Source organism: Poecilia reticulata, chromosome 1 (assembly GCF_904066995.2).
Source record: "Poecilia reticulata chromosome 1, P_reticulata-male-v2, whole genome shotgun sequence".
Taxonomy (NCBI): Eukaryota; Metazoa; Chordata; class Actinopteri; order Cyprinodontiformes; family Poeciliidae; genus Poecilia; species Poecilia reticulata.
This window is the reverse complement of record NC_088830.1, coordinates 27,247,808-27,275,807: the sequence shown is the minus strand read 5'-3', so window position 1 is coordinate 27,275,807 and position 28,000 is coordinate 27,247,808. Positions and strand designations below refer to the sequence as shown.

At 38.0% G+C, this 28,000-nt stretch overlaps 1 protein-coding gene across 1 annotated transcript; it reads left to right on the top strand.

The window, feature by feature from the left end:
- The first annotated feature begins 2 nt into the window (after window positions 1–2).
- LOC103470129 (MORN repeat-containing protein 4-like) lies at window positions 3–27,829 on the top strand. The gene is made up of 5 exons (XM_008418317.3): window positions 3–1,040; window positions 4,019–4,093; window positions 16,499–16,613; window positions 19,735–19,844; window positions 22,306–27,829. The coding sequence occupies exons 2-5, from the start codon at window positions 4,027–4,029 to the stop codon at window positions 22,449–22,451; spliced, it is 438 nt and encodes a 145-aa protein (XP_008416539.1). The 5' UTR covers window positions 3–1,040; window positions 4,019–4,026; the 3' UTR covers window positions 22,452–27,829.
- Window positions 27,830–28,000: the final 171 nt, after the last annotated feature.

Here is a 28,000-nt window from a genome sequence, read left to right as displayed (position 1 = left end):
TATTAAACCCAAATATCAATGTAAACTAAATTAGCTTCTTTAACCGTGTATTTTTAAAGTGTAAAACATATTTATGGACTTTAGGACTCCTTGTTCCATCAACTGTGTAGTAAGCTATAAAACTACAGTACTCCATTATCATATTGGTATTCTATAACTACATTCACCCTTTTCAGATGCCAGAACATAAAATCTATTTCAGCAAATATTTTTCCACCAACACCGTTTATAACTGGCACAACGAAGACATTTCTGATTTTATTTCACTAAATTAATCACCCATTTGCTTTTCTGTGTTCCCACACAAAAGCTGACGTGCACGCTAAAAGCAGGAGGATGTAAAATATCAGGAGAACAATGGACCTAAAAAGCATGAGTCTGTGAAACTGGAATTAGGCTGTGACCGAGTGTGAGGGGATTTAAGGGGTTTCCCCCAGAGTAAAGAAATTAGGCCATCTGTGTTTTGTTTCATTTGGGTCACCTTGATAGTTTCACTAAATTAAAGCCTTCCTGGTGCTCAATCCATAGTGCTTTCTATATAGCCACCTCAGCGCAGCTGTTTTAGCGCATTTGGTAACCCATAAATCAAGTTCCATAAAACTAGCGAAAACGCAGCCTAATCACCAAATTGAAACCAGAAATGACACCGAATCATTAAAGGGAATCTTGCTTCCGTTTTATAACCCAACAGAGATGGTGGGAGGCACATAAAGAAAGACAAAAAGGCAAGGGCAAACGTTTTCACGAAGAAGCACTTAGGTTAATTAAGTCATTGAACCCGCTGCCCTCAGCAAAGATGTCCGCTGCGGACGGCTCGGTAACCTGCGGGCGGAGCCAATGAGCGCGAAGCTTGAGTTGAGGTGGGGTACAAGCAGCCAATCAGAACGGGGATCTTTGGAAGACCACTGAGGCAATTCTTAGGAAGAAAACATGAAAGAGGGGGGGAAACGGCTTAAGAGTCGCAGAGTGGAGCAGAAGAAGTGCCGCGTTGTTTTCAGAGATGTAGAGAGAAGGAACTGAATGTCTCTTTAATTAACCAGGTAACGCGTTTCCTTTATTTCTCCAGGTTTGCTCGCGCTGTGTGTGTGTGTGTGTGTGTGCGAGTGTGTGTGTGTGTTTTGGTGGCTGCCAGCGTCATGCCGGCAAGATGAGAGATTAGGGCACCGTTACTGTGGCAACATTAGATGGAGGGATACACAGCACTCCTCCCCTCTGTTCTGACACCGGGCCTGATCCAAAAACCAGGCCTGAGCTCATTTAAGGCTTGTATGCCGCCTAATTGGAGATGATGAAACAACAAAAACGACAATAAACGCACATTTTAACCAGATAGAAATCTCTCTTTACATGCAGATGGAAATAAATGAGTAAAAATGTCAATACCAGAATGAAGGAAAGCTGAATGTCCCAAAGCAGCCATACCTAATTAATACACAGTGGCCTGTAACAAATTGTAGTCAACAATATGTAAAAACAAATAATTAAATCAATATGACATCAAAAAGGGGGATGTTGTTTATTTTATATATTTTCCAGAACCATTTTGCAGCTCTGGTAAAACTGAAGAGCCCGCTGCACTGAACCCCATTGAAAGCCTCCTGGTTTTTCCATAAAATATTGATTTCCGAACTCATCCTGAGCTGAAACATTAATATTGTTGTTTATAATATGAATTTGTATTATGTTAGATCTGAAAGCACTGCATCCTTTTCATTATTTTGGCCAAATAAATACTAAAGTTTTGCTTGGAATTTCACAGACATGTTGTCAGTAGTTCATAGAATAAACAATGTTAATTTCACTTAAACATAAACGTTTAGAAAGTAAAATCACAGAAACTGATCATTTATGTGGTCTCTCAATTATTTTCCAAAGCTGTATGTTACCTTAAACTGTTATGAAAATACAGTTTACATCAAAGTAACTTGAATAAATTTGACTTTGCATCGTGTCTGACCCTTGGAAATAGGCTGCTGTCTCTTTAAGAAGCTCCTACCCTTATTTGGCAGTTTAAAATTGGACAGTTACACTGATTGGGCCAAATTGAGCTTCAACTAATGTGTGAAGCTGTATGTCACAGTTTATATGCAAAAATTCTGAATTTGATCAAAATGAAAATAATTCTGTCTTGTTATGTTGGAAATCATTTGGGAGAACTCTAATTTAACTGAAAATTACAGTTTAGGCTGATTTTATGTCAGAAAAAAGGTTATATGTGCATGTAAACCTCATTCCCTGAAAACCAGAGGTGGCCCTTTATTTGTAAATAGCTCCATTTAAATAAATATTTGGTCTGTATGGTGGTGAAGTTTGTAGCCTGAGTACAAATCCCAGCCTGATTCTTTCTGCAAGCAGTTAGCATGTTCTCCCTGTACATGCTCAGGTTCTCTCCAGTTACTCTGGCTTCCTCACACAGTCAAACTCAAACTGCACTTAGGGAATTCAAATTACCTGAGTGCAATTTAAATGACCTACCATGCATGGTTGTCTGTCCAGTGTGTCTCTTATTTGGTAAAACTGTCACCATGTCATAATGGTTTGTTATGAAACAGATAATCTGAAAAGCTCAATCCCCTCCACCTCCTCCTACTGGCGTCTGAAGAAATGCACCATTCAAGATCAAAAACAACCAATCAGATCCAGTAAGAGTGTCTTAGCGCTGTCAATCATGCTTATGTTAGTTTCTCGATTGATTTTTACCCAGAAAGCACATGGGCAAAAACCGTTAGTGAAACAGTCACTGGGACTGACTAGTATATATTCCATTGAGGGAAAGTAACTTTAACATATGAATTCTTCATATGTTAACATAAAAGTTCGTTTTGAAGTATAAGCTGCTACTTACAGGCTTCGAAGAATTCGACCTGGAATGTGGCGTTCACACGTGTGTTCATCTGCTCTATCGCTAGCAAACAACCGTACTGATTAAATAACATAAAAGTCAAGCAGTTCCCTAAAAGTCCAACAGATGGCAGCAATGCGTCATGCAAAACAAAACACCCACAGTTTACAGGACACACTTCCTGCTAAAGAGCCCCCTGGTGGTTGAAGAAAAATCCACATATAAACCAGCAAATACAATATATGAAAAAAAAAATCTGAATGATCTCTGGTATTGTTCAGGGGGCCGGACCAAATGTGGAGGCGGGCCGGATCCGGCCCGCGGGCCGTAGCTTGGGGACCACTGGCATAGAGCAAAGTGGAGGTTGTGAGTAGCATGTACACAAGCATGATTAGCAGCGCTAAGACCCTCCTCCTCGCTCTTATTTGTTCTTTCTGACCAAAAATACACTATTTTTATAGCCAGCACTGGGAGAAGACAGGAGTTTTTTTATTCCCACATATTTTCTGTCTCATACTGTACTGTGACAACCTGGTAACATTTTTAACAAATATGTAAAATACATATCTATATACACTGCTCAAAAAAATAAAGGGAACACTTAAACAACACAATATAACTCCAAGTAAATCAAACTTCTGTGAAATCAAACTGTCCACTTAGGAAGCAACACTGATTGACAACGGGGACCCTCGTTGCTTCCTAAGTGGACAGTTTGATTTCACAGAAGTTTGATTTACTTGGAGTTATATTGTGTTGTTTAAGTGTTCCCTTTATTTGTTTGAGCAGTATATATATTTTTAAATAAAAGTTACATACCACATCTAAGAAGATTTAAGAAGTTGATATTATGTTTGCATAGCTTCTATTCTTTCGGTAAATTAAGATGACAGCTTGGTGCCGTTTAATATTATTACGTGATCATTTGTTTAGAATAGAGTAGAATAAATAATTGTCCCGTCCAGTTTTGGACAATTGTAATACTGAATTATATAGTTACACTAATAATCTGAGTTTTGTGGCTCTGAAGGCACTTAGTCATATCAAAGTAACTAGCCACAACCCTTAATGTGTTGACAGAGAACCCTGCTTTGTGTGTGTAACTGTGAGGAAGTCAAAGATTGACGTCAGTGGCTCCTAGTGATTTTTATTGTGTGTTAACCGTCTGTGTGCCAGAGGGACCCATGACCCTGACACGAGGATCCTTCACCTATTCCAACGGAGAGGAGTACCATGGAGAGTGGAAAGAAGGCAAGGTCCACCTGCTCCATCCCCACCCATCCTCCATCACCGCTTTCATTTCACAGAATATTTGACTGAGACATTAATGCCTCATTTTCTCCAAGCTTACGTGAATACCATGTAATGAACTTTAATAGTTGTAATCTGCTGCAGCATTCGTGGAGCTATGCTAGCTTGACTTTGACAACCTCAACACGCAGATGTGATGTGGAATTTGACGTTTCAGTTCAGTTACAAAATAAACACCAACTCTGACAGATCATTGGTGGAGCAGGGGTTTAGATTGACTAATCTATCAGAGCAGTGTTAGCGAATAGCAGCAGTAGCTATCACTTATTAATAATCACAAAAATAAACATCAAGCCTAAAATGTTAGAGTGTTTTTTGGTGTTAAATCCTGAACTACATGGACCCTTTGCAGCGTGACGTCATGCGCACAAGATCCTGCCTCCATCTCTCTGCTGGAGAGCAAAAAGCTGCTCGCTAACGATAACTAGCATTGGTTTTAGCTGTTACATTGTCATTATAACGTTCCGGCTCTTAGATGTATGCCTGGCAGTGGTGGACAAAGTACTCAAAAAATTTACTTAAGTAAAAGTACAAATAAACAGTCAAAAATGTACTTAAGTAAAAGTCAAAGTACCACATTAACATTTTACTTAAGTAAAAGTAAAAAAGTCCTGGCTTTTAAAAATACTTAAGTATTAAAAGTAAAAGTACTCGCTGAATGCATTACCTAATCGCTAATATCATTAAGTGTGCCGATCGTATTTAATTTTAATACATCAGAAATGTGCCATTTTAATTAACACTACCACAGATTAAACATGTTCTTATTGTGTTTATTCTCTGTAACAGTTTAGACTTAGATATGTGATTCTATGAATCATAATTTCAGGGATGGAAACATTTTGTCTCCTGTCCTAACATAGCATGAACTTCATTAGTCACATTTATTTAGAAAGAAATCTAACTGAAAGGGGATGTAAAGAAGGTGCGGGCGGGGTGGAGGACATGCAACCAAGGAGCCATGTAGCAGAGTTGTAGTCAAGACCACCGAACCCAAGACCAAGACCAGCCCCCTGCGCTAAATGACACAATAACATTAAGTTTACCTATCAAAATTGGTTTTCAGATTGATCTGAAAGATCCACATTCCCATAAAAACACCTAGATATTAAATACTAAGAGCTGAAATATATTTAACCAGTATCAATTAAAACTCACTTCATTCTGTTTTGCTTTCATCGCTGTGCTATAATCCGCAGATGTCTCCTGCTATTCCTAGAAAAATAACGCCCTGGGCGGTTGCCCATATTGCATATGTCAGAAACCACAACTGAAACATCGCAATTAACGGTAAATAAAGTTCAACTATGAACACTGTCCAACGGCGCAACAAGTAACCAAGCAGAAGGAGCATCGTGACTGTTTTCATCCTCCCTCCCACTGCGATGTTTGCCACCATGACAGGAGACGAAATCAATCAATGAGCAATGAGCATGCTCTGTGTTCATACGTTCAACTTTTACTTATTCAGCGATTAAATTAATGTCTATATATATATATATATATATATATATATATATATATATAGCTACCGCAGTGTACACCGAAGTGTACACAAGAACAAAGAACGGCTCTCAGTGAGGCTTCAGTCCTTAGGACTTAGTAAAGATCCGTCCAGAAGAATCGGATCGTTCCTGAATGTCATATCACTATATTGCAGACTTTGGTCACAGCGTTGTCCCATATACGCGACACCTCAGTCAACACCTCCACACAATAATTCAGTGCATGAGTGACAACTTTTTTTCATCAGATGCAACATGTGTCTCAGGACAACTAGCTTTGCTACCACAGATCTTACCTTTCTTTAAGCTTTCCTTCCAAGTGACGCTAAAAGTTGGACGAAGTCCCCACCGTCTGTGAAAGCGAAGCGCTGCTGATTTTCCATGTCGCCATATCAATTTATGCAGCGCTATTATATTATAGACAAACATCTCCTCCCGCTCAGAGGAAACCACTGCGCATGTCTGGAGCTCCGCGTGTGAGTAAAGGTGGAGCCGATGGGTGACAACAGACACTAAGTCACGTTATTGCTCGGATTTTACGGCGCCACCTTAAGACCCTGAACTTCACATTTTAACGGAAGAAAAGAGCAACGAGACTTGGATGTAACGAGTAACGCGACAGTTTTGTAGAAATGTAGTGAAGTAGAAAGTACAGATACTTACTGTAAAATGTAGTGGAGTAAAAGTAGAAAGTACCCATTATTAAATCTACTTAAGTAAAGTACAGATACACGAAAACTCTACTTAAGTACAGTAAAGAAGTACTTGTACTTCGTTACTTCCCACCACTGATGCCTGGTGTACAAAAAAGTGGATGCAGTGCTTTGCTACTAACTGTCAACAATACAACAACTAAATAAAAGGGTCAGGAAAAGGTTTTATTGAAGAAAAAAATAGTGAGGAGAGGAAAGTAGTTCAGTTATGCTAGCTTGACTTTGACAACCGTGACATGTAGATGTGATGTGGAGCTTAGTGTGTTTCGATTCAGTTACAAGATTAAAAAAGGCGACATAAACACCAACTCTGACAGATCATTAGTAGAGCAGGTGTTTTAATGAGCTAATCAACCACGGCACTGTTAGATGAGCTAATAGCAGCGGAAGCTAATCTAACACAAATATTATATTTTGCAATTAATAATTGCAAAATAAACATAAAACTGTAATGGACTGGACTGGTTGTTCTGTTCTTTGTGTGGGAAATGTTTGTGTTTTTGGTGTTGAATCCTGATATAGTGGTGTTGTTGTCAATCGCAAGTCATTTTGAGTTATTCTTCAATGGTTTTTCTGCGTTAATTTCCCGTTTGCTGCGCTGAGTTAATCATTCCTACATCTCCAGGTTTCATTCAGTTAACGGTATCGTTCTACCGCGGCAGCGCGGCTGTTCGTGGCATGTGAAAGAATCGTCTTTTTGCCCTCCAGCACTGAGCTGAAGCGCAAAATTTCCAGTTGTAAACAACATCATGCCAGGAGTTCATGGACAACTACATCAAAATCTATTTGTTTCAGACTTCTAAACATCAGTGGGTCTGATGTGCTCAAATTGTCAAGTTTATTTACGTAGCAGATTCAGCACCAAGGCAGTTCAAAGTGCTTTACACCATAAAAACATCACGCACTCATCAATTATGAAACAAGGAGTAAACATTACAGTTTGTCAAATATCCTCCTCAAAATAATCAAGCAAACATCAGATATGCTGGTCAATATTTAACTCACCGCTAATCAAACACAACTCTGAACAGGTGGGGTTTTAGCTTTGATTTAAAGGAACTCAGGGTTTCGGATGTTTTGCAGTTTTCTGGAAGTTTGTTCCATATTTGTGGTGAATACAGCTGATGATGATCCTCACATAATCTCCAAATACCCTCTACTGAAGTTTATGTTGAAACAAAATGAGGAAAGGTTTAGTGAACATAAATTCTTTGCAAGGCTGCACATTAAAACCAAAAATTACACAGTGGTAGTGGACAAACTTTGTGATGCCGTTTCATTATAAAACCCAGTTTCTTTAGTGTGAACGTTCAGAGCTCAGGAGTTGCTGTTTGGAGTAAAGGTTAAAGTTTAAATAGGACTCAAAGAATCTTATAAAGATGAACAGTTCACCAGGATTTACCTTTTTAGGGTTTGAATGTGGGTCACTGGGACTTTTCTGTTGTGATGTTTTTTTTTTTTAACTTTTTTTATTTTCATCAATTTATTGTATTATGTAAAAAAAATTTGGGGCTGCACAGTGGTGCAGTTGGTAGAGCTGTTGCCTTGCAGCAAGAAGGTTCTGGGTTCGATTCCTGGCCCCGGTCTTTCTGCATCGAGTTTGCATGTTCTCCCTGTGCATGCGTGGGTTTTCTCCGGGTACTCCGGTTTCCTCCCACAGTCCAAAAACATGACTGTCAGGTTAATTGGTCTGTCTAAATTGTCCCTAGGTGTGTGTGTGTGTGTGTGTGTGTGTGTGTGTGTGCATGATTGTTTGTCCTGTGTGTCTCTGTGTTGCCCTGCGACAGACTGGCGACCTGCCTCTCACCCGAAACGTTGGCTGGAGATAGAGACCAGCAACCCTCCCAACCCCATTAGGGGACAAGGGTGTAAGAAAATGGATGGATGTAATTTTTTTACATCATTTTGGTGCAGTTTCAACCTGTTTTTAAAAGTGCTAATTGTCCATATTCTATATTGAATAATTGACATTTTAGGATATTTCATCAAAAAAGCTGATTTCTTTAGTGATCATATTTTAAAAAGGAGCTTCTTTAAGTGCATCTTAAGAAGTGAAGAGATATCTTAGATCTTGGGTTTATAAGATAAGATGTCATTTGAGGAAAGCAAACACTATTATTTTGTGTTCATAAACAGAATAGAGGTTTTGAAAATCTCAAACCGTGTTCTAAAAGTCTAAAATTATTGTACAATTCAGTCCAGGTTTGCAGTTTATTTTTGTTGACTAATGAAAAGCAATAGAATAGAAATATCCTCCATTGTCCCCGAGTGTGGAAATTCAAGTACCACAGCAGCAAAGTGACATAAATGGAAGCATGCAGATTCACACGAAGGTAAAATAAAATGGTAACAAATATAAAAAAGACTACAAAGTGAGAGCAAACTTACAATGTAATGAAAAATATGTTATATTGCACTTTCAATATAACAAAATCAAAAACTAGCCTTAGCATTCCCTGTTACTACACCCTTTTCCAGGACCAATAATGCCATCGTTGTTGCCATGAACATATTCCTCAAATATATATTAATTCAAATTATATTGGATTTAATTAGTCCATTCATTTTCACAGTTATCTGGCTCTGAAATTATATATTAGATTCACTTACCCATACAGCAAGTACAACTCTAGAAAAACAACATCTAGATAAGTGAGTATTCAGTTATCAAGAATCTTTCAATTGACCCTTTGCACGTGACGTCACGCCCTCCATAACTCCGCCATGACTGACGTCTAAACAGCCAATGTACTTCTTTAAAGTTAGTCTAAAAACAGACATATGTAACCTAATATCGCTCTTATGTAGTTGATTTGACGTTAAAAATGGTCGGCTGGACAAACACACAAGGATGTAATTTTATTTTATGACTTTTAATGAGGAAAGATGGCGGCGGAGGATATCAGCCGTTAATCATATCGACCCTCGGTGTAATCGCGGATTTGCAGCGAACACTTTGTACAAGGTAAGAAAATTAACGTTCACATAATTTATAAGTATGATTAGAAAGATATCAAATATTACATCATGGAAAAGGTACTGTCTAACCACTGGTAACCATGGAGACAGTGCCGGAGTTACGTCATTAGCCTAGCATGTATGGAAAAAACTGGTTAGCATCTCGTCTTTTGCACGTTTTTAATGCTGCTCCAGTTTAATGGGAAACACTGTTTATGACATAGTGACATAAATCATGCGGTGTGAATTCAGACAAAATCAGTAATTTGATCAACACGTCAGGAGGGAGGAGGTACAGGTGGGTCGGTTTCTAAGCTAGCTGTTTCCAACTTCTGTAAATACCGCTGACTATGAGCCCCAATCAGGTGTGTTACGTCACAGACAAATTAGCTCGACTCAAACAAGTAGAAACCATGAATAAACTGGCAAAATTAACTTTGAAAAACAATCTCAGCCCCCCTGTTGAATCGCTGGTGTCTTCGGAGACGCCGCGTCGCACTACCTGAATCATATTTGCACCTTGACGGATGGCGATTCCAGGCGCCATCTGTCATTGATGATGAATGATTAAGTTGCAAAGGATCACTAGCTGAAACATTGTCCATATTCTATATTGAATAATAAATAAATTATACCCAATGGGAACTCCTTGGTTTAAGTTTAAGTTCTTAAGATCTATTCAGTTATGTTATTTGTCACGTTGCTGCCAAAGGTTTCTGAAGTAGACAGTTGTTTACCTTAATAGCCTCTACTGGCTCATGGCTAATTTAGATACATTTGTCTTAAGTCCCACCTGCCGCACCACAGCTTTTTTAATTACAGTAGTACTGAGCTGATGACCTGAATTTCTATCTGGAGGATATCGGTTAGAATAAGTGGTTAACAGAGGATACCAGTAAACACGATAAAACAGAGTTAACTGAGGCAGCTTTTAATTAAAGTCGAGTTTCATGTTAGACCGGAGAGTTAGGATGAAGATGTGTGTACATTAGCCGAGTCCCTGCAGAAAAAGCTACTTTTAAATAAATCCGCACTCGCACACAGACAGATTGTGTTTTACAGCAACCAGCAGCAACAGCCAGAGTAAAAAAAGAAAAGGTGACAAACTGAAGTCGGTTACTAATCTGCACGGAGAGACCATCTGGTGCCACCGGGCCTTCAGAGACTCCGCATCGCACTACCTGAACTCAGATTTGCACTTTGACTAAAACACTGAGAAAACCTTTGAGGTAAGGTTAAACAAAGAACAAAAGTGTGGCACCTCAGCAGCTCGAACACCGGAGGGAGAAACATATGCTCTGCGCACAATTAACTAAAACTGCTAAACTGGTTTGGCGGCGATTCATCGAAATGCTTCATTTCTTTTGTTTTCATGTCAGCACAATTGAGATTTGTTTAGTTTTGTGGCACGGAGGCATGTTGGGTTCACAAATGGCTACCGGCTTGAAGCAGCGTGGCTTTCTTTTGCCCTCATGCAACTTCTAGTTCATTCCTTTAACTTTAAATTACAATAAAAATGTACATATTTAACACTTAATTTAAACATCAAGCACACAGGAAAGTCTCGTTATGGAAACTCTGCAGCGATAAATGGTCTTTGTTTGAAAGTGTGCAGAAGTCAGACCTTGAGATTTATTTGTCCATCTCCTATGCACATATTTTACTAAAAATGTGTGCAATATGTCTTTTTAATTTATTCATGTAAGATCTTTGCATATTAATGAATGTTGGTAATAATTGGGCAACTATTTTGTTGTCAGTTCACCATTTAACAGCCAGCTCTTTGATTTGCCGTGGTTTTGTAGGACTCAGTGAATGTGTTTAGTGATGTGGAAGCGTTGCGTAGGCCGACAGACTGGAGGTAAGGGTTTCTGTACGGACGTGAGTCGACGTGACCTTTCCTTCACTTTTTTCACGCTGCGACCTCAAACGTCTTCGGGATTCTAAGAGACGCACCAACAGAAAGAAGTGCGAGGTTGTGGAGTGGATGGAAAATGGTGCCGTCATGATCGTTGGGTCTTTGTGCTCTTGGTTCTCACGTGGTGTTTAAGCAGATTGATTGGGGTTGTTGATTATTACACATCGTTAAGGATGTTCTGTACATTGTTTTTGTATTTTTCTTTAGTTCTGCTGTGTTTTCAAATTTCAGATTTATTCCAGTCCCAAATGTAATGTTACAGCAAGTATGATTATAAAATGACATAAAAACTAAAATAACTTTTTGACACTATTGAACAGTTCTGTAAGTGTTCAATACAATTACAGAGTAATATGTAGCAGAGTAACTACCGAGCAGAGTAATAAATATTACTCTGCTAATATTTGTTAGTATTACTAATAAATACTAAGATTTCCAAACCGACAGAGGAGAGAAAATGTCAGCAAAGATTCAATATATGATCTATAAAATAGAGTAATTGTTGACTTATCAACCTGAAACTTCTTAGACAGTCTATGGCCTTTCTGTTTTTTTGCAGGTACTCTGAATGGTGGGAAAATTTTTACTTATTATTCAAAATAGTCCCAAGATATCTGTAATTTACTACCATCTTATTCTGGCATGACTCTTTAGGGTAACAGATTATTAGAAGGGGCGTCTATTAGACTGACATGAATATCATCAACATGACAAAACTCCTGCCATGAACATGAAGGAGTCTTTATGAATGTTTATGACTGTTGTCAGTCGGTAAATAATGATACTTTTAAAGAACAGCTGCATTAAAAGTCCATGAAAAATGTCAAATTTCCATTAAAAGTATCATCATTTACCAAATGACACGTCATGACAACAGTCACAAACATTCATGAAGACTCCTTCATGTTCATGACAGGCGTTATGTCACGTTTATGACACGGTCACGTCTTACGCACAACCCTTCAAATAAAGTGTCACCATCTTTAGTTTCTGGTTCAGTTTAATTTGTTTGTGTATTTTTCAGCTTCCTCTTTGTTTATTGGTCGACTTCCATCCGTTTTCCTGCTCAGGTTCTTCCCAGGCTGCATTGATTTTTCCTGATTAATCATGCATCCACCTTCCCAGCAGTTATAAGTCTGTCGGTTTCCTCGCTGCGTTGCCAGATTCTCTGATCTCCTTTGTACGTTTTCTCCTCACCGTTGTTGCTCAAGCTGATTTGAATATCAGAGACCCAAACATAAAGCCTTGTGGAACCTGAGGTGTGTTTGTTGTTTGCTCAGCTTTATAATTACCAAATAATACAAGGTTGTCCTGGTCTGCCAAAACATCTAGACAACTGTTTAGATTCGGTTTCCATTAGTTATTAAATATGACCAAAAAAAAAAAAAAAAAAACGGTTTCTAAGTGATTTATGATCACATTGTAAACTTAATTTCAGTGTCTTTTCACCTCCTAAATGTCACAAAAACAGCAAAATCTTAGTTCTTGGAAATCCAAACCACCCGAAAAATGTTCACAGGGCACTTTACCTTTAATACTTATGTTTTGTATAATAGTTCTTGTTAATCTGCAATATTTTACATCTCCAGATATCTTTAGAAAAGGTGAACAGCCTGTGTGTGGGATCTTTCTGTATTTTTCTAACTACTCAACCTCTCAGTTCATACGGGAAGGAAAAATGCGATGTCAGCTCTGTGTTCTCATCTCCTAAAACATTACACAATAGTAGAATAATTATATAAATCATAAGTATGCTCCTTTGTGCATCTCCAAATATTTACACACCTTTATTTCCTGCCGGGACTCCATTTTGCAGCACCTCATTTGCTTTTCATGAGAAGCTATTATTTTCTGCCACATCCAAAATATGTGTGATGACACATCCTTTTCTTTTTGAGCGTGAAATGTTGAATTAACACTGCGAACAGCAATACGTTATTGTGTGCGAGCTTGTGTGTGTGTGCTCTTTTGCACGGTGTTCGTCAGGAACACAGACCGTCTCTGTGTCTTTGCATGCAAAGTCACTGTTTGCACACAAACATGTAGGTGTGTGTCAGACAGAGGTCTTCCATGTCGTATGAATAATTCAGTCAAGTGCTGGCTCAAGACGAGCCCGGCGGCTATCAGGTTACAGGAAGTAGGACCGGTACATCCACAGCAGCCAAGGCACAGCCAGTAGTCATTTACTACTGTTCTTTGCCTGTGCGGTCATTTAACATCTATGCATTACCGCTATTGATTGACATAAAAGCCGGACAAATTCAGCTAAACCGTAATTAGCCAGAGACCATGACCCAACATGAGCTGAGAGAGAGGCGTTATAAAGAAGCTGGGAGACAGATTAAGTTTGCTCCAAGGGGACAGAACCGAGGAGATGAAGAGGAAATGGCTGTCCCTAGCTTCAACAGTCTGTAAATAATGTGTGCTTTGAGCGAAAAATAAACTGTTGCATTCATTGTGATCCGTAAACTGCTGCCACTTGATTTTATTACATTCAATAACCCCATTTGTATTTGACGCATCTGTTGTCACGCTTTGTGGAAGACACTACCGATGGTGTTTGTTGCCAGATGATTGCACTCTCGTTGACACTTCATAGATTGTTGGATTTCAGCAGCCAGTCCATGAAATGCCTGCCAGAGGCTGCTGCTCACTTGTCAGGGCTCATGCATGATGGAGAGTTGGACTTGAAATGCTGTTGGCCCTCTTCCTTAGCCATCCTGATCTCTGCACCAGCATCTATGGACGCAGGGAGTTTCAGGAAGGAAGGACTTTGAAAATGGAGGGCAAAGCTGCCAAATCGCTTCGCCAAATCTCTTGTGAAAACCCTGCTCAGATTAGGCAGAGAGCAGCTCTTTAAGCAGCCCTGACAGATGGACTGCCTAATTTACTTTGCCATTAGCTGGGAGCAATGGACAATGCTCACTGGCCTCTACCCGTCTTTACCCTTTGCCAAGGACCCTCCTCCAGTAAATCCTGAACTGCTCTTAGCTCTCCCCAACCCCACCCTCCTAGAGCTTGCATGCTCTTCTTCTCAGTTTCATGGGGCTTTGTGAGCTCTCTCTAAATCCTATCCCTCTAGGAAGATACCAGGTCGTCCTCAGCACAGTAATGGACCCGCTCCTCTGTGATTGTGTTGTAGACAGTAGCGGCTGCAGCTGTACGCACCTTGAGATTTTTTAATTTTATTTCCTAACTCTCTTTAATATAAACAGAATTCTGGAGAAAAAAAGATCGTGTCAGAACATCTCGTCACATGTCCTAAACCTAAATGTTGTCGGTTTACTTTTGCTTATTTGGCGGCCTGGTGATCTTTTTGTTAACTAAAAATGAACAAGCGCAGTTTCAAGTGTAGTTCTATGGGCGTTCGTTTGGACCCCGCCTCAGATTTTTACTGTTTTTTTTTTGTTGTTTGTTTATTTGGGGTATTTTTGTGTGAAGAGCTGATGGGTCACCTGGTTGACCGGCCGTGACATCCGCCACGCTCTTCCTGAGCGTCGTGCTAAGAGTGCTGGAGGGTGAAACAGTTCAATCTAGTCAAGACTTTGCCAAAAAAGAGCAGACATGAAGCAAACATTGTTGCTTCAAATCCTTTTAAAGTGTCCATATAAAAAGCAGTTAGTGTGGAAGTTAAACGTGTGCAGTCTTATTCTGAATGTAAAGGCACCTACTTTCATAGTAAGAACCTGCAGGTCCCATAATGACACTGTAGGAAACAGTTTCTTGGATTTTCCACACCATCAAATGGAAACATTTAATCAGTTGCCTGCAACGGCCTTTACATTGCAAAAATAGGATTCACTATTCCAACAACAGAGTTTCTAATATGTCCTGTCGTCACCCTTGTTGCCTAAAATGTGAGTTATTTTTCACAGACTTGTGCTGGCAGAGGAAGAGCTGAAGATTCATGGTTAGGATTTGCCTCTGGTTATGGTAAAAGGACAGTTTGTTAAATGAATAAGAGGAAATATAACATTATATAGAAAACCTCTGTATGCCAGGCAGAACCCAAACCTCAACATGACGGTTTGCAAGGCCTTATGCTCCATAAAAGACAGCAACCTTCGTCTGTGATTCAAGCACCAACTCGGCAGTCCATTCATACATCTACTGGATATCTCGGTTTATTGCTCCAGAACCATATCTGTCCTTTTTTATAATGTGTCCAAGGTAAAACTGAACATACCCAGATAATATATAAAAAAGTACATAAAGAGGATCTTCCCAAGTGGAGGAGTTTAAGTTTCTCTGGGTTTTGCTCACTAATGAGTCGGGAGATCGATAGACGGATTGTTGATGTTTTTAATTTAACAAGTAAAGATTTAAAAAAGGCAGATTGAGTTTTTGAAGAACTTTATGAAAACCCATTAGTGGTTAATTTATCTGCTATTTTATGCTCTTTATTACCCAAAAGACTTGATTTTTGGCAGTTTTATGAAATAAGATTAGATTTAAAGACAAGGTAATTTTATTTATATAGCACATTTTCCACAATAAGGCAGCTCTAAGTGCTTTACATGAATTAGAAGGAAATTCCTGTAATGTGTCCGTGAACAGGTTAGGATAGATCTGTGGCCTATACAAAACATGTTCATTATATTTTTTGCACAAAATCATTCCTAGATATTGAGATTTCAGCCTGTTCAGTTCTGCCTGTTTTACTTTAAATCCAAGTAAGCTGCTGGCCACGCCCCCCAATATGGAGCCATTTAAATTTCAAACAAATGAATAAGCATACAAATGCACTTCTTTGAAAAGCAGAAGTAGAGCCTCCTGCACAACCAAGAAGAATGCAGCAAGTGGTTTCTGGATGGTAAATCTCGTCTTTCCAGCAGCCATTGTACAGCGCATACAGCGGTAAAACCAGCTGACCAAATGTGCTGGAGCTTTGCTGGGGTTGCTGGGTGACGGGCAACGTCTGCTGATTTGTGACGTTATATTCTGAACATTCTTGCAACCAGATACAAAAACAACATTAACTTATTGCCAATTAATGGCTGGGTGTTTATTTTTAGTGCTCGTTTTTTTTATTTTTTATTTTTAGAAGCAACAGAAACCCAAATGGAAGAACAAAAACATGCAAATTTTACATAATAGGTCTCCGTTAGTGATGTCTTGTTTTGAAAAACAATACATTTATAGTTAGTTTTGGTCCTGCTGGGTTAATACCTAATGGATTTACTCATTCTTACCATACTGGCTCCTCGTCTGCCTTTATAAATGTTGCTTCTTATTGTGCAACTTGCCGCAGGTCTGCGTCACGGCCTGGGTCAGCTGATCTTCAGCGACGGGACGTGCTTCACCGGACAGTTTGAGAACGGCCTGTTCAACGGCTGCGGCGTTCTGGTGTTTCCTGATGGATCCAGGTTCGTGCCTCAGCGCGTGTCCCTTCATGAATTACAGTATTTTATTTGTTCCGATTAGAAAATCATTAGGATTGTGCTAGATTAATGGAGTGCTTCCTCTGCTTATTGTGCAAGTTATCTGCAAGTTTTTCCATTTAGGTTTTCGCTAACAATGCCAGATTAGAAAGATGCCAGTGGAGGTTCACGGTTCCACTGAGTGACGGATCGCCACAATGCAAAAATGTCAACCTCCAATATTAAAAACACTCAATACACAACCTTCATCCAGGGTTCTTTCTAAGAAAGAGAAGGATATAAACAATATGTCAATTGTATTATCTTAATTCAGCACTTAGGGAAAAATGTATATTTGAAAATGTTATCTCCTTGTTTTGTGAAAGAATATACAACACATTATAAGTGCTTATATCTTTCATTAATGTGGATTATTTGATCATTTTTTCCCAATGTATTTGTGAGAAAAACTGGATACAAACAATGGATAGTTGAGGTCTGACAAAAAAGGGTTATTCTATTCCAAAATATATTTTTTGCAGTGTAACATGGAGCAGATCAATAGAAATAAATTTAGCAGAAACCTTCATCAGTTTCTTTGGTCTTTCTGATAATTTTGCATAATTTTTTTAATCATCCACAGCAGAGTAGCTTCCTGTGGGTTCTGACTCGTTTCCACTCCATCCGTTTTAGTTTGGCGCCTCAACTTTTTAAAATTTACTGGTTTTATAAGTAGCTACATTAGCCGCTGAGTCCATTTGTCACATCACTGTTTAGTAGCCAATGTGATGGAAACTAAACATTGTGCTTGTAAGCTGTCTGGATCGAGCTAGCGTCGTAGCGCCACCTTCCCAGGATGCATTGCAACATAAACAACACGGTGACATTTATTTTTCCAAAATCAAAATAAATGTTTCTCAAATAAAATATTGTCAGACCTAACTATGGACATCTTTAACAACATTTGATCAAAGTTTTGAAGTTCGTAAGTCAACACCAAAGTAAAAAGTATGAAAAAGCCTAGATGTTTTTGTTTAGTTTTTAAATGTCAAATGAAAGAATTTCTAGCAGCCATTATACAGTGCATACAGTGGTAAAACCAGCTGGTTACCATTTGTGTAATGACAATAATGCAGAAAGGAATTCCTGCAAGCCTTTAAATATTAAAGCTGCATTGTTAGGAAGTCCAAGCCTAAATTCCTCAAGTGAACAAGTTGTTCCAGATGAGTCATTCCAATCATAACTGTTTATAAAATGCATCTAATATTCGTCTTGTTGAGGTAAACTGAACTGGTGCACCTTCCACATCTTTTTAAAGGTTTCATCGGCACTTTCTACATTTAAACAGAAGAGAAAAAAGTGTAAAAGAGAAAAATGCGTGCAGAACAGATGTTTTAAAAGACCTGCATTTATCCTCAGTAAAGTGCTTTCATCGCCTGACCTTTCCAATCTTTTTCAAATTGGCCTTTTCTGTTACAACATTAGCTGCCCAGCATTCCAAGGTAGACGCATAATCTCCGTTCATTCTTCTGACAAGATTTCTAAAATTAATTGGCTTTATTTGACAGATGTATAAAAATCTTCAATCTATTCAGCTGCTTTTGTTAACGGTTCCCTTATGTTTGCTGGACCTTGTTTAAGTGCGACACCCTCAACATAAAGACGTTGAGGACAGCCTATTCAGGCCTGTATGTTGTGCTACAGCTTGGACAAAACATTTAATTTATTTTTCAAGGGCTTTGAAATCACCAAAACATGTTTTCCAGCCTCAACTCTCCTTTTCAGTATCAACACTTTTTAAAACTCCACGGATAAGTTTGGACTTTTAAATTGCTCCCAAAGTTTAGAAAGCTTCCAGTAAAGTTGGTACCACTTTGCTGAATTCCAGCAAAACAGCCGATAAAATATGTTATGGTAGCACTTTATTTGAAGGGGGTGAATAAGACTGACATGACACTGTCATAAACATGACATAACACATGTGATGAACATGAATAAGCCTTCATGAATATTTATTACTGTTGTCATGAAGCTCATTCTGTAAATTATGACACTTAATACAAAGATGACATTATTCAAAATGTCTTTGTTATGACAACTTGACAACCAATAAACCATAACTGTTTAAACTTTACCTTTACTAACATAAAGTTACCTAATTTTTAAAGTGCAATCAGTAATACTTTTATAACAAATTTATATCAGTAATGATTTATTGGTTAATGTCAAGTTGTCATAACAAAGAGATTTTGAATAATGTTAACTTTGTATTAAGTGTCAGAATTTACCGAATGAGCTTTATGACAACCGTCATAAATGTTCATAAAGACTTATTCATGTTCATCACATGTGTTATGTCATGTCATGTCAGTCTTATTCACCCCCTTCAAATAAAGTGTTACCCATGTTATAATATACCAGAGGTGTTCAAAGTGCGGCTCGGGGGCCATCTATGGCTCTTGGACTGATTTTTTACATTTATTTTTGGTCCCCAGCTGTGAATTAAGAAAGACACAAGTGTTTTTTTTTATTTGTGTACAATTATGAATAAACATTAAGCATTAAGCACAACAAAAGATGTTCAGCTTCTAAACTAAGAGCCACTTTGATTCATAGACTATTGCTGAACACACATTAGCTTTTATTGACTTTATTAAAACGTTTTGAAAGAGCCTGCTCATATAATCTTATAATTATATGTTCTCATGACGTATCTTATTAACGTATTTGAATGTGCACGCTTGTTTATTTATTTATATTCAGTCATATTGAATTACTACATCACTCTTAGATATGTAAATTTAATAAACTTTATATCTTAAGGCTATATTTGTATTTTTAATATTTAACACCTTATTGTCAACTAATAAGACATTTCTAAATGGGGATGAATTTGTTTAGTCTCAGCCAAAACTAAAGTCTTTTATGTTTGGCTCTACCGTGAATAAATTCCTTTCCTACAAAGAACAATAAAACTAGTTGACTTTTATTTGTGTGATTTTAGTTTAATTTTCATTTTTGCCACCTGATTTTGGCCCATGTTTGGAAAAGGTTTGGACGCCCCTGGTGTTGAGTTGCACAGTTGCAGGGAAGCGTTGCTGTGTTTGACTCTGTGCTTTTCCTTCAGGTATGAAGGTGAATTTGTGCAGGGGAAGTTCCAGGGAGTCGGCGTTTTCACTCGCTTCGATGGCATGAAGTTTGAGGGAGAATTTAAAGGCGGGTGTGTGGACGGCCACGGTAAGCACATCAAATTACCCAGAACCCTCTGGGTGCTACAAGTTTATTACAATATTTGGTGGCACCATTGTGATAATAAAAATTATGGTAAAAAAATTAATTACCTCCATTTTTTTAGTTTGACTGTATTTGTGTGACTCCACAGCAAATCCTGCTTTTTAAAAACATTAACATCCAAAACAGGTTCTTCAGGAGACCACAAGTGTGATTTATACCACTAAACCGCATTTAATCAAAGTTTTTAGTTTACTGATGTGTTGAAGCATGAACTCAACTTCAACATGTTTTTACTGAAGTAAAAGTAAAAAGTAGCCGTCCAAGAAATTACTCAAGAGTAAAAAAGTATTTGGTAAAAAGTCTAGTCAAGTACTGAATAACTGATCAAATTACCAATTATTTAATATTTAAATATTACATCATCAGACGGAGCAAAATATAAAGTTAAGTGAAAATTTTGGTATTAAGGCCAAAAATGACTAATTCATAAAACAAAAAAACAAAACCAGGCATAATAAATAATTTTACAAATCAGTTTCTTTAAATAAATAATAAAAAATAACTTATGAAACTTTAAGAGAAACTGCAGCTGTGTGCCTGAGTCTGGTGAGTTTTTCCATTCAGTGGGTAGAAAATCCACAAGTTTTCCTCAAGTAAGAGAAGAAATACTTCATAATAAAATAACTGAGGTAAAAGTAAAACGTACTATCCAGTAAAATACTCCTAAAAGTATATACTTCTTAAAAAGTTACTCAAATAAATGTAATTGACTAAATGTAACTAGTTTCTACTCAAGTATGTGAACCATTTCTCTGATATCTTTGTTTGCAGGTAACATTATACAAACATTTTAAAAATGGATGCAAAGTTTTAAAAAAAAAGAAATTGAGCGACGTTGATTTGTTTTCAATGAACAACCTGAATCCACGTACAAACAGAGTTGTTATTTTGATTGTGAATTTACATAAATAAGCAGACATGATTATTTTGTGTGTTTTGAACATCGAGATGTGCTAATTGTCTGGTCTGAAACTCCTGGGTGTCTGGGCTCAAAGTCACTGGAGGTAATCAACACGTTTTTAGTTGAATGCTGCTGCTGCTGCTGCTGCTGCTGGTGGCGAAGGCGGATCGACGTGTCACTGTGACAACAGACTTATATCTGTGCTTGTAAAAATAGAGACGGGGCATTATTAGCATTCCCTCCATTTTCTGACAGGTGAGAACCAGACAACAGGGTGAGCCTGACAAACGGTTTGAAACCAGCAGCTTTACGTCTTCTACCTGTTGTCAATTTTTAGTCAGAGTCCGAAATATCACAGCTTAGCAAACAAAGGAGAAATGCTTTTAGCCGAAACTGTTAACGTTAAGGAAGAATGCAGAGTCTGTCGGTCAAGAATACAAATCCTGCTTTAGAGTTTATTGAACGAAGAATAAACAAAGTTACACACAAAAGAAATACATTTAAAACAATGGCAAACAGAAGAACAGTAGTGAAGTATATTTATACTATATTTATTAGTGTATTTCTTTTTCTGTCAGATTATACAACTTTACTTTGTTAGTCCAAGTAATTGAATAAGAGAATCCAGCTCTTCTTCTGTGGCTGATCTGCTCCTTCTTGGGTTTTTTGAGGTTGTTTTCACTGAACTGTTGTGTTTATTTCAGTAATTATACTTTCATAACTTACCAGGTTTCAGGAAACTTGATTTGAAACGCTAATAGTCTAGAGAGACTGATTCTTATACCAAAATGTGGTTTTATTTGATCTAAACTCACCTTTCAGCGTCAGACCGCTATCGGTTTTCTGTTACAGATTTTTCTTACTGGTATTTATTTTATTTTAGACTAAACAGTTTCTGGGTAGGATTGTTTTATTAATAGCAAACTATTGATGTAACATATTGAAGCTGTTCATTTCATTTTCCCTTTGACCTTTTGGGAATTAGGAATGACGAGCGAATGAGTGGGAAACTGATTTTCAGATTTTTTTTTCTCAATTCTGAATTCATTCCTAAAAATTTCTCTACTTTTTTTTCTCAGATTTGTAACTATAACATCAGCGTTTAGACTTTTCTCCCCCATAATTCTAACTTTAATCTCACAATTTTGACGTTTTTCCTCAATTTTCTTTCCTTATCTCAGAATTCTGACTTTTCTTTCCCAGATTTGTAACTTTAATCTCAGAATTCAGAATTTTCCTCAAAATTCTAATTTTGATCTCACAATTCTGACTTTTTTCTCAGATTTCTGACTTCTGAGGAAAATGAAGATAATTCTGAAAATAATTATTTTTCCCACTGGCCCTAATGGTCTTCCGTAAATCACAGCAGGCAGCCGTGTAGAAAACAAGGTTCCTGCGTCGGTCAGCCTCGTTCTTTATTGAGTAAAACTCTACTGGTCAGAGTGAGAAAGTGTGACTCGACTGAGACTGGGTTTGTGACCCGTTTGGTTTTCTCTCCTGCAGGCCTGCTGACCTTTGCGGACGGCGGACGAGGCGGCAGCCATGAGGGCCTGTTTGAGACCAACCAGCTGAAAAGAAGAGAGAGCAGCCATGCAGCCGTTCAGAGAGCGCAGGCGGCGTCGGCCAAAGCCAGAGCTCTGGCCTTGTGACGTGGACCAGACCACCCACACCGACCCCTGGTACCGGGGTCGTCCTCCTCCCGTCAGTCTGACCTCCTCAATACTACGTCTCTAATGCTCCTTTGTTTCATCGTGTCCAGCTTCTGCAAACGATTCTGGGACAAAATGTCCAACTTTATCTTCTGGTTCATTTGAACTGTCGGGTCTGTGACCCGCAGAGTTCTCTGGAATAATCAGGACGGTAAAATCTGCTCACACAGCCGCCGACTCAGGACCAGTACCGCCGAACACACGCTGTTCGACACACTGCTAAGTGCTAAATCGGATCCAGTGTTTGATGAAAAAAAAAAACTCTGGGTGCGACATTAAATACGGGCATTTTTCAGGTAATCCTGACAACAAGCAGGTTCACACTGGGCTTTATTTAAAAGTTCAACAATTTATGATTAGAAATAGTTTAGCTTAGAAATTTTCAAACAATTAGCTTTTTTTTTTCTATTTAAGTGCTTTCAATGCAAAATATCACAAGTTAAGGTTCGTAGTGTTGAATTATAAAGAAGACAGAAGCTGTGGCTTAATCTGTAAATTATAATGTCCCATCATCCCCTAAGCAATCTGATCTTTAGGGTCTAACTATAAATATTATCAACTACTTTAATCTGTTTAGAGAGAATAGCAGAGGTTAAATAATATTTCTATATGTAACGTTTTCCTCACCTGTGAGTGTAGTCACCGACAACATTAGGAACCCAGAGGGATTGGTCTAATTTAGATAGTTTCTTATAAATGCAAACTAGTGTTGAATATTTAAGTTGCAATGAGTTTGCATATCTAAAACACATGTTAACAAGTCCAGTTTTCTATATCAAGGTTAAGGGTCAAGTCTATAATTACTCATATTATCATGCACATGGATTCAAATTAACTTACATGAATATAACATTCAGTTTTTAATAAGGAAATGTTGATAAAATTCGACTGATGACTGAATGTTTTTATGTTGACTCTAAAAGATTGAATCCTGAAAACTGATTCAAAAGCTGCTTTAAGGTCATGAAAACTTAAACATCCAGGATTTTATAACAGATTTTGACTTTTGACCCAGGAATTGTAACTTTTTGTGCTCTCCAAATTAAAAACTGAAATCACAGAAGAGTCATCTTCAGTAAAAATCAGTCAGTTTTATTTGTATAATGCGACCCTTTTATGTTCGTCTCAGGTTCAGTTGGTTGACTTCATAACAGACACATTCAGGTTCTCTGCATTTATTCTGAGAGAAAATAAACTTGGTGTTTAGCATCAGTTCAGCGGCTTCTGCCCCTATGCATTAAATAAAACATAATAACCCTAAAATACAGAGCAATGGCTCCCAGTGAGCAGTTAGCAGCAGCTAACATTTGTGAAATTAAACATAGCTAAAATGGACAACATTAATAATAACAGTTAAAAAGATAAAACATATCAAAATGACTCATGAAATTATGTATGTTATTAAATTGTTTAAATAAAATATAATACTTGTAAAGAAAACACAGAGCTGATCCTAATACATACCATAGTTACCGACGGCAACAGAAAAAGGGGGAGGAGCTGCCAGGTACTGGTCGCTATGGTAACCACCAACTGCCAAGAGCAGCATAGCAGAACTGAACACACCAATAAATGTCTGAAGAAACAACTTGACAAACAAATAAACAAAATAAATTAAAAGAATAAACAAGCACATTTTGACAAACTTCACATCCATAATATAGTTGAATAAAAGCCTGTTACACAGCACATTTCAGCAACAAGGCAGGTCAAAGTACTTCACATCATAAAAATACAAAGTCATAGAAGACGATCAATGACTGAGACGTTGCATTTTGTCAAGGACTGTCGTTACACATCAGAATAGTGATTAGTGTTTCATTTAGGGTCTAACTATATAATTAGACCCTAAATGAATCCAGATTGAATCTGAATCTGGACTCAGATTCAGATTAAGACTGAATCCAGCTCATTGTAGTCCAGTTAATTCAGATTAATTCCCAGTCCAGTTTAAAATCAAACCCACATTTTCCATTGAGTGTTTAGTGATACAAATCTAAAGTGTTTTAGTGAGTGTGACGGCTCCTCCTACCCGTCCCGTCATGAACACAGTGGAGGCCAGTTGGTTGGATTTTAGGCGATTTACTGCAATTGGTGGTTGACGAACACAAATGGCGCAGTGAGCCTCCCTACTGGTCAACTTAACCATCTGCATAATGCAACAAAGATTCAAGTTACCCTTTGAACAAACCTCCATCACCACTCAGAAGAGAACCGGAGTTGTTGACTTACCACAGCAGAGCGCTGAACCGACTGCGTGGAATTTTCTCATCGAATTTATAGGCAACCAGTAGGGGGCGACAAAACCACCAATTACAAGACAATTATGAAACATTTTAGCAGGAATTTCATTTGCATCTCTAATACCCATTACATGAGGAAAACCCTCATTTAAACTACTTTTACTAACATAGCTGAACAAGTACATTCCTCATAACAGTGAATTCTACAAAACTCTACAAATAAAGTAACCTGAATACAGCCCAGCTGTTCATTTAAAGCATAATCGGGGTCACTTTTCCCCTCAACTTGAACCAAACTGAAGCCCAGTGTGAACTCACGCAAACATGTCGATTATCAAATCACCATTCGAGTCTCTGCCTTCCCTTTAAAAAGCAGATTTCTTTTAATGCCTGGCCTTCTCTGGTCTCTGAGTGGAAAACCAGTTTAGGTTAGATTTTCTTATCACTCAGTGCCATTTCAGCCCAGCAGGAGCGGCCTGCTCAGTGCCAAGTGAATTTGGGAGAGTGGAGGATGGGGTTGGCTCTTGGACAATGGAAGCTGCCACGTTGTGCAGGCTTTCAGTAATGAGTGCAATTTCTGTGTTGGAGGTGCAATTTGATAATAGTGTGCAATTTCTGTCTGAGAGCAAGTTTTTCCTCCCACCAGCCTTTAAATTCGGAGGATGATGAGGCGACTGTTTTAGCGTTGGAGAGAGCGCGGTTCATCTGTGGGGTCAGTGGAAGGGTTTATTCTGCAAAATTAGGAGTGGTTTCACGTAAACTGTTTGGTAAAGAGCGTCCTTTCGCCTTGGTGTCAGCGTTAATTAAACCAGAGGAAACTGTGCGATTTAAAATGAAATGCTTCACCCAGTCAGTTCTTACGCAGATATAACCTGCTTTGTTATGTTTTTCTACTCAGTTTTATATACCTGTAGGGAGGTTTTTAAAAGTCTTGGTGTTGGAATGTTTAATGTATGTGCACAGTGTAGTTCTAATCCATCACAAAAAAAATAACACTCACTTTATACATTTAAAGCTGCAGTGCATAACTTCTATATAAAACGTTTTATAAACATTTGTTCAAACTTCCACCATGTTGTGACAGTTTGCTACAAGACACAGAATCTGTGGAAAAAATTAATCTCCCCCACCTCATCCCTGAGCTAATGCTTTCTGAAGAGATGCACCACCTCTGACCAAGACCAGCCAATCAGAGCCAGGAGGAGGGGCTTAGCGCTGTCAATCATATTTGTGTACTTGCTGCTAAGTGTGCTAATGGCTGAGAAACAACTTACTGCTACAGGAAAACATGTATCCACCGTCATCTGCGGCTATGCTAACTAGATAAATGAGGGATTAGCAGCACCACACAGAGGGTGATTGACAACGCTAAGACCCGCCTCCTGGCTCTGATTGGTTGTTTCTAGTTGGCACTGGGAGAAGGCAGAAAAGCTTGATTTTTTTCTTTCCAGATTGTCTCATACCATACTGTCACACCATATTGAGTTTTAAAAAAATATGTAAAAATATCTTTTTATAAAAGTTATGTACTGTAGCTTTAAGACTTGTAGAAATGGACTAACATGTTTCACTTGTGCGTTGTGCCGGCTGATGGCCACCATCTGTCCACGTAGTGAGACTGTAGATGTGCCACATCTGTGTCCGTTTTGTCTGGTAGTCTGGGGTTTGGTGGTTAGTTGGTAAATGTATTTAATTTTCTGTTATGTGAATTTATCAGAGTATGATTAATTTAGGATTTGGATTTTGTTCTCTGTGTAAACCAATATGGCCAAAGGAGAGAGGGAAAAAAAAAAGGCAAAGCAGAAGTGATGGAGAATAGTCACACCTTTTAATTGGCTCGGGGATTTTAACTGGAAATGTCAACTCACCTTACTTCTGCCTTTAGGTGGTTTTAGCAAAATAATATCTGAATTAATCATTCAGTCTGGAACGCCGGTGGGTTTCTGCTGTCTTGTGGGTGCGGTTTATTTTGTCCTGAAAATAGCCGATTCCTTTTATTCATAGGAAATAATGAGGATCACAAATCCCTTTAAAAAGCACCTTCAAACCTCAGCTTGAAAAGTTGCCATTAGATATTAAAATGAATGACTGTCAGTATTATTATAATTGTTTTCTGCCGTTACCACTGAACTTGTTGTTTGACTCTGATAGGAATGTCAAGAATTTAAAGATTCCTCGTTTTCTGAGAGGTTATTATATTATTATCAGATAACTAAAACTAAGAAGTAAAAAATAAAAACAAAAAAAAACCACAATGTCCTCAATTTCATTTTGGTTCCTAATAAATAGCTACATAACTGATTTAAGCTCGTAGGAACATCACACTAAAATCATCCATGTAAAACTGTAATGATTTAAAAAAGAAAAGCTTTTTTTAATGGCGTGTTTGTGGTGGTGTCCTAATTCCAGGTCAGAAAAGTGAATAGATTGGAATAAATTTCCTCTTTAAGGGGAAATTTTTCATCAACCCTGACCTCAAAATCCAATATGGCTGCTGCATCTACTATGATGTGAAAAAGTATTTCTCCCCTTACAGATTTCAGCAACCACTGCAACATGTAACTTTCATAAATTACATACAAACTTCTAATAATTTTATATGTAAATTCATCAAGCATTTACATATAAAAACATTTGAAAATGTTTGACAGTTACTATTAAGCATTTGTCATAACTGGCAATGAGTCTTTTACAGTTTTGGAGAACGGTTTGTATTCAACCAAATGGACCAGTTAAGGCCATTTCCATTGGCTTTAAGTACAGACTTTGACTAGGCCTTGTCTAAATGTTATTTTAGATTTTTTAAAGCCAGTCAGAGGTGGACTTGGTGGTTTGTTTTGGATCACAAGCTGCGATTCCATTGACCATATAATTGTGCAAACTGGAGAAATGAAAATAAATCTCAAAATGGAAAAATGGCAATTTCGAAAAAATTCACGTTTGTTTTTTTCTTTCGTAAGATGTTTTTGCGCTACGATGAGGTGGTTTTTCACCTGAATAAAAATTTGGGTATTTGAAAAACTTCAATGGAAACATTTTTTTCCACATCCCACAAGTCATGTGATCAACATGTTACTACTGGCGGAAAAGAAAAAGACGACGACGACAGGAAGTGGTAGGAGGACGTATTTTTGATAGCATTGTGTTAAACTTATTCAGGTGTGATTTTAATCATGTTTCTCATTTAACGGAAACACAGAAATTACAAAATTGTGTTTTTTCAACATTAGTGGAAACAGTTGTAAT